The sequence below is a fragment of the Coloeus monedula genome (genome assembly GCF_965178545.1).
Source record: "Coloeus monedula genome assembly, chromosome: 5".
Classification (NCBI taxonomy): Eukaryota; Metazoa; Chordata; class Aves; order Passeriformes; family Corvidae; genus Coloeus; species Coloeus monedula.
The window spans coordinates 49034460-49050290 of NC_138785.1; the positions used below are offsets into that span (position 1 = coordinate 49034460).

General features: G+C 39.9%; 1 protein-coding gene across 1 annotated transcript; it reads right to left on the reverse strand.

Annotated features, from left to right (window-relative positions):
- Positions 1–6223: 6223 nt before the first annotated feature.
- NIPAL1 (NIPA like domain containing 1) lies at positions 6224–14710 on the reverse strand (the record flags this gene model as incomplete). The annotated part of the gene is made up of 6 exons (XM_082281687.1): positions 6224–6828; positions 6969–7129; positions 8926–9016; positions 9473–9529; positions 10619–10885; positions 14665–14710. 6 exons carry the CDS (start codon positions 14708–14710, stop codon positions 6224–6226), a joined length of 1227 nt encoding a protein of 408 aa, XP_082137813.1.
- Between the last annotated feature and the right edge of the window lie 1121 nt (positions 14711–15831).

Here is a 15831-nt window from a genome sequence, read left to right on the forward strand (position 1 = left end):
TCAGAGCTACACTAATTCCTGCATCGATATTATTAAATTATTTGGTACTTACTATGACTCATGCACGGGGGAATACTGATTAGCAGCAGCAAAAATGATGGAAGAACCTCTGATAAAGCTCTGGCTAGGTCACTTTTAAAGGCAAGTCCTTGTGCACTGCAAGGCATCCAGCCCTGGAGAACCAGAGCACTGTTTCCAAGGGACAGCAAGCCAAGTGAGTGACTGCTGGAGCAGTGCCCACACATGTGCCTGTACCCACTGCTTGGACAAAGGCAGGGAAAGGGAGCAAAGGCAGCAGTCCCCACTTAGCATTTCCCAAGTCACATCTGAGTGACTGGAAAGATTGAGCACCTCTGAAGCCATTTTAAACCTGCATTTCAGGTCAAGGTGTCTTCTATTCCAATTCATTAATAACAGAAAGGGAGCAAGGATTATTTTATTCCAACCTCTCCACAATTTTCCAGTATTTTCTCCCATTCCTCTGCTCTTGCCTACTCAAATGCCCACACATGCCTTAGTCCTCCCTTGCAAATGCCCAGAATGGTTAAAAGGCAAGTTAAAACTGGAACCTGACAGTAAAGCTCAAATGGATCCCATGGTATCTTACACGGACATGTCTGTAACCCTACTTCTTATGTCATTATCCACTTTTAATTTTAAATCTTAACTATGGTCAATATAAATATATTGTAGAGAAGGAAAGGCAGATGGAATTCATAATTATTTAAAACAAAATAGTCGGACCATTACAAATAAATATGTTCTTGAAAATATGTGATTGCATTGTGAATTATAGATAAGTACATCACAATATTTAGTTTTATAGGGATTTGTAGACAAAATATGTAAAACATGCTAGCTAAAGAATGACTGAGTTCAGTTTAATTTTTGTCACAAATTGAGTCACAATTTAATTTTTCATTTCCAAATTTAAAAAATAACTGTAACAATAAAATTAAATACAGAAAACCCCACAAAGTTTTGAATTTCCGAAGATGATGGCATATCTTAGTCAAATATAGTCCTGGCAGTAATCAGTCATCTTTACTGCTGTAGTATTTTGATAGTTACAATCTCTTGGGAAAGGAAATTGTTAGTCCTATTGTTTGAACATTTGGGACTACCTTCAAACACACTTCTATGGCATTTCTGCATCAAATAAAGCTTGATATTCTTATTATTTCATGTAATTTGCCAGAATTGCCACCAACTGATGTCACTGTTTACTTTCATAATCAATTTATTTATGAGCATTCAGTCCTTTGTCAGACCTATGACTGAATGCAGATCCGTACAGCTGTTGTGGTTTAACCCCAGCTGGCAACAAAGTACCACCTAGCTGCTCACTCACTGACCTCTGCCCTGGTGGGGTAGAGAATCAGAAAGAAAGTAAAACTTGTGGGTTGAGATAAGAACAGTTTAATAACTGAAACAAAGTAAAATGTAGCAATAGCAATTAAAAGGAGAAAGAGAGAGGAAAACCCAAGAGAAACAAATGATGCACAGTACCACTGCTCACTACCTGCAGACTGATGCCCAGCCCATCTGCAGGCAGTAATCAGCAGTCCCCCAGCCAACTGCCCCGCAGTTTATACACTGATCACGATGTTCTATGCTATGAAATATCCCCTTGGCCAGTTCAGGTCAGCTGTCCTGGCTCCACTCCCTCTCAGCCAAAATTGAGACAATGAGACAGTACACACGTGGAGCTCACCACAGTTTATGCCCAGGCCACAGAAGTACAAAGCTTTTCACAGATGACACACTACAAATGTGAAATTCGAGCTGTCTCTGCAATAGGAAATACCTGGGGACTTTGAATAATATATGAGGCATCTTTTTTAACAGCTCTTGTAAAACTGGTTTTGCTATATTACTGCAAGTTAGTATGCAATATGCTACAGCACCATGCAGTAAAAATCAGCTCCACTAGGTTTGTGTACTCAAAGCACCTTGCTCCTGCCTGTCTCACTGAGCTGTCCCATGGTGAATATGCACCCATCCTGGCAACATGCTGGTCTAATACCTGGAGCCAATAATGCTTGCCTACCAGGCCTCCACTTCCCAATATAATCTTTCTGTAGGCTGCTTGGGGAAAGATTTGAGGAAGCTGTTATTAATATTCTGACACAGATAAATTTAACAGCTGCTATTATCAAGCTGACAGTAAATAAATGAAAAAGCACTAGAACATGATTCAGAGTCAGTGAAACTGGTGCTTAATTGGCAGCAAGAAATGGTCTGCAGTACAAAGGTCAGGTATCTACAGTGTATTTATTTATCAGAACAGCTACACCCTTGAATAAAGACTGAGTAGGACACCTTACACCTCATGGTGACTGTGAGCTTAGTTCAAATTCTAACCATACAGGCAAAAATGGGTGAACAGTGAGTGACATCCTTGTCACTGACCATAAAGAGATGTCTGCTGTTTTTTAAAACTTCCATGTGATAAAAATGAGATCTGGAAAAAGCAATAAAGGAGACACCTCCATACAGGGAACCTCCTGTCAAAGGCTGTAGGAGTGTTCAGCATTTGTAAAAATTTAGCTACTGTTTCCTGATCAAACACCAGAAAACTTGGAACAAGTCTGTATTATGGATGGGAAGAAAAAAGACAGAATTCCAAGCTTTTGCGAGTCAGCCACTTAGGATACATCTCTTTTCTATAAAAGAGATGCATTGTTGACAAAATGGAATGTAATTTCAGAAAGTGAAATGAATTCACTTGTCAAAAGTACTCCTGAGAAGCAATGCAGACCAATTACTAGTGTGTACAGGGCTGGTAACACTCGTTTCCAGTGCCATTTGGTTTTCGGACCAATTCCCATCCCCTCCCTGCCCCGCTCCCCCCACAAATTTCACAGATGGGAGGCTCTACAGACACACTAAAGCACACCACCATCAATCCTCCCTCATGCACCACCAGTCTGACTCCTGCTCAGCATCCTAGTCATGTTCTGAACTGTGGCACCATTTAAAAACCTGCCCAAAAGGAGTCAGCTACTGCAAACCTGCCCTGCTGGAAAGATATTTTCTAACACACTTGCCAGTTTTATTTTGCTGGAATTTAAAGAGTGAGAGAATGGCGTTTGCTAGAAGGATGCAATTCCCCATATAGCTCCAGGATGCAACCCTAATGAGTAGAGTTTGAGGTTTTGAATATGTACCCTTTGGGATAAAGACTTTTTATAGCATTGTTCTTTCAAGTGTGGATGGAAAACAAAAATGGTAGAACAGATTTCTATAGAAACTAACTGATAGTTAAAAAATCATACCGATTTTTCAACGTACCCAAGTCTTCTTGACCTACCTACATTTAGTCGGTGCAGCTATGTAATGAACTTAATTGCCCGTTAATTTGTCCTGAGGTATGGCAATAATGAGTAGCTGCCAAGATTTGTTCAGTATCAGCATCTAAAAGCTGTAATTTGGTTACTAATGTATTGCCTCTGAGGTTTGCTTTGTTCTAGTTCTTAACCACTCACCCTACATACCAAAACACATCTAATTACTTTAGAAAAAGTAAAAAAAGAAAACCTGACAACTCACTGAAATACTCTCCATTGAGACTGCCTGTGAGACAGACATGGCTAATACATCAGCTTTTGGTTTTCTGCTCTAGTTTAGAAATATGAATGACACTCTTTTTTATCCATTGTTTAAAAAACACAGATCATTTAGTACATAACCGTGAATAATTTATTACAAGAGAAATATTAGCATAATTTCAATTAAAAAATCAAAGTTATTCCAAACTAGTAACTAAATATAAACATTTTTAAAAAATAACATCTCTTACAACAAGTGTTTTTATACAAAAAGTTAGCCACTAATTTATTTCTTAACATGATGGGCTTCTTGTGCACCATGAAAATAAGCATTAATTTTGTTTTTTGACATTAACATTCTTTTATTATTAGTTGCTATTTATGTGTAATAGCAGATACACAGGTCCAGTAGAAAATACAGGAATTTTGCTTGGTACAAGTTAATTATTGCCAGCAGTTGGTATGAAAAGAGTCCACACTCTTCTCAGAGAAAGTATTATGACATATCTTTAAAAAAAGGCAACACACATCCATCCAAGAACGGGACTGGTTGCTTTTTCTTACAAATAACTCATTTGGTCACACAACAGTGATGACTGTGTAAGCAAATAAAGAGGCCACGAACTATGCAAAAGCATTTCTTTCTCCCTTTTTTACAGTCCATATTTTCTTCAGTTATTCTCTGAACTGTGTAATTCAGAGTGAAAAGCAATTCAAGTTTTTGTTAAAAAACAAACTATAAAAGCCCCTCCATCTTTAGTCTTCTTATTATTTGTATTACTTGTTTTTAACTATGAAGATGTTGAAGCTTGAATCTGGTCAATAAAACCAAAGTATTCTCCACATTAACTAAGAAGTAATTAAACCCTGTTCTCTGAAGCGTTTTTAACACATGCATTTTAACAGCAAAGAATTGCTGCAAGTCTCATCAGTCAATTGGCTGAAAAATATTCCAAACTGACAATGTATTCAATGTCATTATATTTTGAAGGCAAGTACATTTTTTGTGAAAATGTTCCTTTTCCTGGGTAACAGTGCTTCCACATAAACATGTGAAATATAAGCAGCAACCCTTTTGTTCTTACAGCTAAATTAGGAGCTTTCTTTGGTGGAACAGTTTTCTATCCAAACTGTCCTCTTCTACTAAACCTTTAGAACATTACAAAACATCTAGCCTGCTCCATGAGGAAGTTCTGCTTGGCATATAAATCTCATCTGATTAAAACTGGTTTTTAACTGCTGAAGTGCTGGCATCCTCTGGAAAACTTTCTGGACTCACACTTAAAAATCCAAAGACTAGAAATACTACTTTCTGGTGAGCTTGTCACCATCCACACATCTGATTGCTGAAGTTACTTACTTACTAACAAAGTGGAAAACAAAGGGGATTGTAATGAGTAAACCATGGACTGTGCAAGCTTTTTTGTGGCATGAAGATCAGTGAGCACAACTGAGGAACATACTGTAGTATAGATACCAATCTTCAAGGCCTCTGGTAGATTAACATACTGTTAAATGTCTAATAGAGGTGAATACTCATTTTTAGAAAAGATGAAAAGACCAAACTAAAAAAAGAGATGTTTTGATGTTTCTCACTCCTTGCCTACAGCCCATCCTTTACTTAGTATTTTTATAAGTAGTGCATGGATTGTAAAATGGATTTTGCACTTATAAAAGTATAAATATTAACAGACTGCTTTATTATTAATAAAGAACAATACTTTTCCAGAAAATGAGGAAAAAAGTTTGAAAAGCTTAAATGGGTTTTAATTAATAGATGGCAGTACTAGGAAGAAATATAAAAACAAGTAAAGCCCCTTCTTAATCCTCAAAATAATATAGAACAAAATGAAAATTTTTAATTGCATGTTCTGGTTTTCTTCTGCCTTTGAATACTTAATTCTATAAGCTCATGTAACTTTTTAAGCCAGTAGCAGCTTTTTTCAGGCCTCTGGTGAATTTTCTTTTTCTTAAACTTGGTCTTAGTTTTGAAATAAAAAGGTAGACGTACATTCAGAGATTCACAATCCATTTAGGATGCCTTGGGTAGAAAAGATGAGAGTTATTAAGAATTGTATTTGCTAAAATTTTTTTGTGACATTTAATCAATGTTCACTGGCAGGTCATCAAATTGAAAAAGTCTTGCATAAAATTTTATATTAAAAGCTAAGAGGGTTAAACACTGTTTTCTTCATATTATGTCTCCAGTGAATATCCTTCATGTAGAGTATCTACAAGCTTGTTTGGCAATAAATTATAAAAATATAAAGAAAGCCAGAAATATTAAGGCCATCACCAAGATAATAGCGGAGCACCTGTCACTTCAGCAAGGATTGTCTTTTGGCATTAAAAGAAAATTGCATTTTTTAAACGTAGCTTACAAAGACCATTGGTTTTTACTAAAATTTCCCAAGAAGAAATGCTGCATAAAAAAAGGACCATGTTTTTCTTTGCCTAACATACAATCACTACCAGGTTTCTGCCTGTCATGCTAATTATTGAACATTTTAATTCATTACGCCAACAACTGGCAAGAGGAGTGGCCCACACTTAACAAAGTCCTCAACAGACAAATTTCCAGAGGACTGCAGAAAAGTAGAGCATTCTAGTAGACATGGGTGGGCTGAGTTTGCAATTTGTGATACTTTGATGAGGAATATTCCTTGAGTATTTCATTGACTGAATAAAATGTTGTCCTCCTCATATGCCAAAGCTGGGTCTTCCATGCTTTCCAGCAAAGTGTGACTGGTTTCAAATTCAAGGTGTGGTAGTGATGACTCTTTGGCAACAGTGGACATCAACTGACTCCAGGTGATGTTAGTGTTTTTGAAAGCGTGCAATAGGAAAATACCAATGATGATATTGCAGAATCCACTCAGGGTTCCAATGATATCACCCAGTTCCATACTACTCCACTCCTTGAACAAGATGATGGAGCATGTCACCACCGTTGTAGTGAAGCACACGTAATAAATAGGTGTCACCAGGGATGTGTTGAACATATCCAGTGCTTTGTTGAGATAGTTGATCTGAGTGCTGACTGAGAGCACCAAGATGCCCACTAAAATGTAAACCAATGGATGGCCATAGACTGGCTTCCGCTCCAGCATTTGTTTAATGGCAATGCCCAGGCCTTTCACAGACGAGACAGAGAAGGCACCGATGAGTGAGCAAATTAAAACGTAGATCAATATATTTGTCTGACCTCTCCTTGGAGCCACAACAACAATCAGGACAAGTGCAACCACTGTTAGGAGAACAGCAAATGTAACAAAGGCTGTAAGAAAGAGGAAAGGCAAGAGTAATGCACATGAGATAAAATACCAGACTATGTCCAAGTACATGCTCAGAGTTGTTCAGCATCCTGGACACTTCCCTATGAACTGTAGCATGTGTTTGGTGCAGTTGCATACAGACCTGGATCTTGCAGTTTTCTTTCCATCTCATCTAGTGAGGTGACCTCCTCCTCCTCTGGGGCATGAATAACCATGACCGTTGACCCCAAAATGCTCAGTATGCAGCCCAGCTTTCCATGAATATTCAGCTTCTCATTTAAAAAATAGGATGACAATATAGCACTGTTCAGGAAAATAGAAATAAAATGTTCAGCTCCACCAGCCACAAAAGACATTCAGAATCTCTCTGTGTCGCATGACAGTAATTCAAAACCTCTTTTGCATTTGGATATATGGTAAACCAGCCTGATACAATCAAATTGTAAGGAGTTTTTCCAAGAAAGTTGTTCATGACCAAGAAGGTAAGGTCAGGTTTTAGGGAGTTTAGCAACCCTGCTCAGTTTCCTCCAGGTTGTAAAAAAGTCCACTTTGCTAAGGAACTTCTCATTCCTGATTGCCTGGGTCAGGGTATGCACTCTCACTGTACAAGAGCTGCTTTTTCCTTCCAAAAATGGTTCAAAGCACTTCATTTGCCATTATATCCCATGCGCATGAGTTTTGGAAACTGTTCCTCATCCCTCCCCAGGCTCTCCCACCCAGGTGCGCTGTCTTCCTGGCTTGCCAGGACTGCCCCCAAAAACACAGAGAAGGCATGTCTCCCCCTCCAAAGAGACCAACCCCAGGATCTCCACGGGGTTGATTATTTAACCTAAGGACAATAACACGGCCTGAATGACACCACTCACGGGGCATGATTAGCCTGTTAGAGCACAACCTTGGGCACAGACACAGGCTTAATGGTGTGTGAACATGCTCACAAACAGTTATTCAACCCACTGATCAAAATTCAGACATTTTTTTACACAAGGGTAATGAGTTCACTGACATGAAGTTCTAAAAACCTCTCTGTCTCATAAAAATTCGAACAGTTGCTATCCCCATCAAAGAAGAGGGCAATAAAACTCCAGCTGTTTGGCAAAGCAGCAGCCAGTCAGCCAGTTAATCTGCATCTACCCACATGCTGATCCCAGCACAACTGCAGGTGACTGAGTTACATTAATTTTACTATGATAGAATGGCTGCAGTTTTAGCAGTTAGATTATTGCAAGAAACCTAGGGAGTTTTTTGTTTGTTTGGGGTTTTTTGGGGAATTTTTGTGTTTGTTTGTTTTTTAATATGTGGCACATGTTGCTTTAAACACAGCGTTTCATATGGAATACTCAGTTCTTAAAAATCAGAGTTTCACATTTAAAATACAATAATTTCATTTTGCTAAAAATTTATTTCCCATAACATTTTTGTATGTGTAGTCCATGTCTCTTCTGCTACTATGATAGCCACATTACTATATGTATTTAAGTACTGGGGAATTATTTGTTTCTTCATACATAGGAAATAATTAGGCTTTGAAGGACATTTATGTTTCAAAAGAACCATAAATTTTAATTGTGGATATTGAAAAAAGCTAAAATTTCCTTTGCCTTCTTTCCAGAAGGATTTCAGAATGACAAAACAAAACCAAAAGGTTTACTAAGTGTGCCTTAATATGAAATTATGCTCCTATAAATAGAAATGTTTTTGAAAACATTTTAGTGAGGGAATACTGTATTCTTATTTCAAGTTTTGTCACATCTGAAGAATAGGTTTTAAAAAAGCTTCAGTTCTCTAGGAAAAGAAAAATTATTTTCCATCAGCAGTGTACCTGGTATATGCTGATAAGAAATACTTTGTAATATAGGTGGAAGGCTACTGGGAAGGCATTCAGTGGCCTTTGGAACAAGGCTTTGATTCTATCTGCCAAGAGAAGTCAGCTCTAAATAAGCAAAATATCTTACCATCAAGCAACAAACAGCATTTTTTGTCCATAAATTGCTTTTCACTTTTCTTACTTGAAATCTCTACTTCCAACTAAAGACACTATTTTCCCCTCATGCAGTGAGTGGTTCATTTGCCAAGGCTTGCTCCCAATTGATACTGACCTTATGAGAACACTCAGTGCACCCAAGGGGGTAACTAAGGTTGCAGGTGCAAAGGCATAGGCAGCAAAGTTTGCAGCTTCTCCTAATCCCACTGCAGAAGAAAGAACATTTGGATCAGATTGGAGGGGGATTTAAGAAGGCACACTATTGTAAATATTTTGTATGACAGCTATGATAGCAAATATAAACTGAAATCTTTTTTCCACACTATATATGCACATTTTAATTTCAAAATTAGCTGCACAACCTCTTCAGGAAATAATAAATGCTGACGAAAGCTAAATACTTTTCTCCTAAGTACTCCTAGAAGCTGGACAGATGCAATTCCCCTGCGTTTGACCAGATAATAAAGGTGGTTATTCTGCAAAGAGCTCTGAAGAGCAAATGCAGTGTTTGAAAGATGGCATATCAGAACAGCTTGTCATGAATGTGACTGCAAGGAAATTTCTTTTAAGTCAAGGGAATGAAAAATCAGGGAATAAATCTCTTTAAAACCATCTGCTTTTTGTAGATTTACATATAGGCTGAGAGGAAAGAGGTGACTTACTTGATAGCAGTCCAGCCCACCAAAGCCATTCCTTCAAATAAGAATATCCACCTTGTCCTGAAAGAGAAAAAGTAACCTCATCTTGGAAGAAACAGATCACCTAATTGTAAGAAACAAAAAGTACAGCTTCACATTTGCACCTCCAAAGTACCAAAAGAGCATGCTATCTGGATGCAACAAGAAGAATATTTAATTTTGACTGACATTTTAATTAACCACTCTACTGCTTTGTGACTTGGACTTCTGAAAAATTCTATTTGACTAAAGGTACACAGAGGGGAAGTTTCAAGCAAAAGTAAAGTATCTATAAAGATTCTTGGTGAGCTTAAGAAATGTCTCAAAATGCTTTTCCAGGCCAGATCCAATATATGCATACAGTCAACTGTAGTTTGACTCTCCTTTTACTTTAGGTTGGAAGAAAATAGAAAGAAAAATGACCTTGTGTACATGATTTTTTTTTTTTTTTAACATAAAACATAAGTATGTGGAATATTCAGTATTGCAGTTTTTTCAAATAACCAAATTCTCTAGAACAGTATATTGCAATAAACACAACAAACGAAAGAAAAACTGCTAATGCTATGCATTAAATCCACGCAAAGGAAATTATGAGATTAGCTCAATTGTTCTTTTTCTAGCTCTCCATCTGTTGACTTTGATGAAGGGATAGTTGTACGAACAGTAGAAACTTGTGTAATAAACATCATTTCTACAACTCATTGCACTTACTTTAAAAAAGCAGAGAAAAAACACAAAGCAAAAAGCTAAACCTAGTTACCAGCTTAAGACTTTCTATCTCAGATGAGGGGGAAAAAGATGGAAAAAAGAGAGAGAAAGGCATTTTGAAGGGTAAGATGCATGGAGAATTTTATTTGGTAACGAATTGCTCTCAGTGAGGAAATAGTACCAGCTCACTAGATTTAATACCCACTGCAGCTCCTATAGTCCTACGAGTTCTGAAATCCCAGTCCCTGTAATCACACACAGAGAAATAATACTATGTCTCCATCTCTCACCAAGACAGGACTTGTGATAAGCATTAAAGTACAGTTTTAAACATGTGATCCATGACATGAAGTTTGATTTTGTTGAGTTACAAGAGGTGTTTGTGTCCCCAGCAGGAGCAACGCCGTCACCACCACTTACCAGCTCGGGTGACTCCTCTGTCTGCCAGTTTCAAAAGTCCTTTCTTCTTCAATATGAAACTAGAACCAATAAAGATACTGGAAACTATTGCCAAAGCCAAGCCAATGTAGAGGTGGTATTTGCTTCCAGAAGGCATGGAAATGCTCCAGTTTGTTTCATTTCCAGTCCCCTCCACAGAGGTGACGAAAGCAGAGTGTGATTCAGACACATTGATGATCTGGCACCATGCTTGGCAGGAGTCACGGCAAGAAAAAGAGAGCACAGCACCTGGGAGCAGAAAAAGGACAAATGATTCACAACCCAAGCTCAGCTCTGGAAGAGCCCTGTCCTCATTCTGCTCACTCCTTTTCATGTCTTTCCAGAGCATTTGTAATTTCTGACTCTGCAAATAACCCACAAAATCTACACAATGTACACAATGCTGCCCTGGGTTATTACCCACCCCTGTAGTTCATGGGTGCATACATTATTTATGTACATATTTTGCAAGCAATAAGGGCAATACCAAGGAATGCAACAAAAATATATTAGCTTCAATGTAAAATTCAGCTCAAAAGCTAACCTGAAACCTCAAGATGAAAGGGCTCTTTTTTGTTGAGCAGAGACCACAAACATATAGCCGAATCCATGATTTTGGACTTCACCTGTTAAAGCAAGCCTGCTGCAATTCAAGGCTTCTGTTTTTACATTGGTAGCTAAGATTGCAAAAACAAATGGAAGAAAAAGGAAGGAAAATCAATCAGGGAGCAAACTCTCACTGCATATGGGCTCTAAGACATTTTATTAAAAGTGTTCAGTGAATACTGTGTGAGCCAAGTCTTATTTAACCAATCTTAAAATTTTCAGGTGAAGGTCTCATTACACCTTACAGCAAATTTCACCTAACCTCAGCAAGCCCTGGGTGGAGGTAGAGCACAGGCCACAGGGGACAGTTCCCCCAGCTATCCCTGCAATGCTGCTGGAGAACTGGGTGATCTTGAGTAGAGACCAAAGCTTCACACTCTCAGCCAGCCAAGCATTATCAGTATCACTGTGAGGACAGTCTGTGGCAATGACATCATTGTTATCAGCCTAGATGTGCTTTTAAAGGAGAAGAGGGACTGCATTTTTAAAGAGCAAAAGGAGTTGTTATTTTGCATGGGGAAGCATAGGTCAGGCAGCAAAGCTGCAACAGGGTTTAGGCAATCTAGGCTGATGTCTCAGTTTCTCATGGTGGAATGCATCAGGCAATCACTGTGGATCAGAGAATATAGACTGGAATACTTTTAAGAGCAATCTTTTTAGGAAAAAAAGTTTTCTTCTGAAGACATGTTAAAATATGAAACAGTTGGTGCAGAAGTACAAAAGCTCAGTCCACTGTGATTCATATAAATGAGGATGCAACATATAGTTTTGCTTTCCATGTTTTCCCTGTAATTAAAATAACACATGAACAATTCATCCTGATGAGTGGCAGCATCAGTAATACACTCCCTTTTTTATTTCCCCCCCACCCCCAACTGAAAAACCCCACTTGGGGACTTAGCAGAAAAGGATGTGCCTCTGTGTTCAGATGTAAGCTCTGGAAATAATAATGTTACGTCAAAAGTACTTCACTGAACAATTAACAATAAGCAGGCTTGGATAATTCATTTAATACAGTTTAACAAGGAATAGTTAAAATATGTAAGGTTTTAAAAAACTCATATTTGCAGTTGAAAATGCCGGTATTAACTCTGGGAGACAGCACCCTTTGAAAGTAAGGAACTAGAGTGAGTACCAGCTCCCTGTTTTCCCATTCCATACTGTACAACAAACATACTACAGGAAGTTATAATTTGATTTGCAGGCTGTGCAAACACATTTTCTTGCTTGCCAAGGGTGTTTCCATATTACAGGAATTGTTTTGTATTGCTAAATCAGACTTAATAAAAATGCTCCCACAAGATGGGTATGTTCATATTCCACAGCTGAAGATTAAAATCTTAGAGAACTTAGATCAACATGCAATTACTATTGCATGTATGTAGGATAGATACTATTCTACCCTCTTATCATTACTAGAAATTACAATTGGATAATGTAAACAAATGGAATTTGCATTTGCACCTGAAAGTATTTTAAAATCCTAAACTATTAACATAGCCTTAGAAGAAGAAAAATTTGTATGTACTTGTTTTGACATAATTAGTGAAGAATAAATCACGAAACAAAATTACAGAAAAGTCCTTTAAGCATAAATATATTTTCTCTTAGTAAACACGTATCAGGGCAAGACAAAAATGCCCCTGCTCATGGCATGGGGCTTGGTCTAGATAACCTTTAAAGGTGCCTTCCAATCCAAACTATTCTATGATTCTGTGAAAAAAAACAATGCAGAGATGAATGAAATCCCTTCGCTCCCAATATCCATACTGATGCTAAACCAGGCTGGTGTGAGAAGCAGTAACATTCCTTGCGTTTAATTGAAAGAAAATATGAAGATAAGTGTACTCTTGATAAGGGTAGTCTTTCAGCTACCTGCAATAGTAAGGGCAGCTTCTATCAGTGTGTTGGGTTTTTAAAGTGAAGAAAGTAACACTCTTCTTCCTTTTTTGTGACTGATGTACTTGCATTTAGGTGGAGATGAATGGCAGGCTTATTCCCTTTTACATGACACTACTGCTACTTTTTCTATGTGTTCTAAAGTTTTTCGTTCCTCAGCATACATTACGACATCGAATAAGGAAAATTTAATCATGCCATTTGTACTAAGTCACCCAGTGACTGCCACAGGTTGTTTCTCTCCTGTCTGAACTACAATCTCTGCTCACATTCACAAAGAAACATTGGATTTGTCACTGAGAAGAGTAATTTTGAATGGTTATGATCTCTGCTTATTGTGCTGAGCAGCTTTTCATAGTTTTAACATGTCATTTGCTCCACTTGCATGAGAAGTGGCATGTCACTGCACTGATCAAAGAACCACCTTAGAGATATGAAGAGGAGGCTGGTCCGGGAATTACTGATATTTTATTACCTCTGTGAACAGTCTGAGGATCACTTCGAAAGGCTGAGGAAGGTTACAAATTACTCAGGCTGCCTGGCTCGCTCAGCACAGAGTTTCTGTAGCTAAGCTAGTTTCACCTCCCACTTCCAAATGTCAACAAACATGAACCTGTCAGCAGAACACCTCCTTGTAGAAATAATCTCTCCCAGCTCTGACTCAAGGCTGGCAACAACAGGAAACCAGTCTGAGCTAAGGTAGCTGCTGTTGTAACTTCTAAACTTTTTTAATTATTCAGCTAAATCCATTTTTTTCTCCCCCTCAAACACCTAAATACTCTCTATCTGAATCGGGTAGATCAGCCAGCCCGTTGCAACACACCTCTTTGTGGCATGTCTAACTTGCTGTCATCCTGCAATCCAGGGCTGACTTGCCCTGGTTAGTGACAGCCAACTTGGCTCTTAACCTGCCACTGAAGATACTGGTCCTAACTCATCTCGAAAACGAATTGCTTTGATTAGACACATAATGTGACCATTTACATTTGAGCTCACGACTCAGGTCACCCCTGGCAGAAACATGAAACACCTTTCTCGGTCACCCAGGAAATACCAAGCCCACCTTTGCCAAGGCATGGCTCCTGGTGCCAAAAGTGGGTGTACTGAGAAGAAGCAAGGAATTCTTCCTTGGCACACCTGGAGTGGAGACTCACACAAAAAAAAGCACAAAACAAAGGTGAAAAGATGGTTAACCCGAGGCAGCCACGGAAGAAGGGCAGGAGCCTCCCCGGCGCCGGCCGCGCGCCACTCGTCGGAAAAGCTCCGTGACGTCAAGGCCGAGGAAAACCTCACGCGTGCAGGGCTCCGGACACCGCACCCGCGGAGCGGGCGCAGGGGGCTGCAGGAGCACGCACCTCGCCCTCTTCTCAGCGCACGTCCCGGGCCCCGCGAACCCGCACGCGTCCCGGGCCCCGCGAACCCTCCGCGCAGACCGCGCGCAATCCCCGCGCCCTGCCTCGCCAGCGCCGCGCCCCCGCCGCCCGCCCCGGTGCCCCGGCCCCCGCGGCCGCGCACACACTGACCCGCGCGGCAGGACGGGCGGGCGGGCAGCGCCTCTCCGGGACCCATCGCTGCGGGGCTCCGCGGGCTCCGCGCCGGCGGCTCCGCCCGCCCCGGCACCGCCCGGCGCACCTGGGCGCGCCCGCTCTCCGGTGGAGACGGAGGCGGCATCCCCGCCACCCCTCCGGACCCGTCCTAGGGGGGAATGGGCATGCAGGGCTCCAGGTGTGACCCCGAATGGGCTTTCTAGATCGGTATCAAGTCCCAGACCTGGGGAGTTCTGTGGCCCCACCTGGACACTGAATCCAAAGAAAAGACTTCTCTCCTGAACTGCCTTGGCACCATATGCCTCTCCTGGGAGTTTCTGTAGATTTAATTTTCTTCCCCTTTGCACCTGAGAGAAGAGGTGAGCAGTCTTGATGTGCAACCACTTATGTCTGTGACAAGATGCCAGCGCTCGCTTTGGCCAGTGAATCTGCAGTCAGGCAGAGGGATTCCCTGGCCAAACTATGCCAGCGTTGTAGAACAAGGGCAGTGCCTGGTGATGCATACCCTGAGATGACTCCCTGTGGCTTAACAGGCTCCAAATTGTTATAAGAAATAATTATCTGTATTACCCAGTCAATAGTTTCAATACGGAAGTCTAAGGCCTTGGCTTTGGCATGATTAAGTGAAATACATTTACAAAATTTAAGGCTTAATAAAACATTACGTGTTGCCCAGCAAACTTCCTGGGACAGTCTGCATATCTTTGACATGCACAAGGATTTCTCAAAGTAGAGGCAACATTGCAAATTTAACACAACTCCACAGAGCACCACAGGGACATGCAGGATTGAGGTTAGAGCTGTAACCATGCTTTGCAGCACAGCACCAAAACTGATCATCATTGGTTTTGAAAAGTTTTACCACTGGGGCATACTGCTGAAATGTGATGACACTATCAGCAAAATAACTTGGTTTTCCTTGTCTTAGGCATTCTTGACTTCGCAGTCCTGTGGTTAAACCAAGAGATCAGTTCCAATGTCTAAGTCTCATATTTTATTTTTGTATTTATTTTTTAGCATAGCCAGCACTCTGTATGTTAGGAGAAAAGGAACATTGCATTTGTTTTTGTGATTCTAATTACCATTCCACTTTACTATGTCTACATTATAACAACTCCTATGGAAGGTGGCTTGGATCCAGTG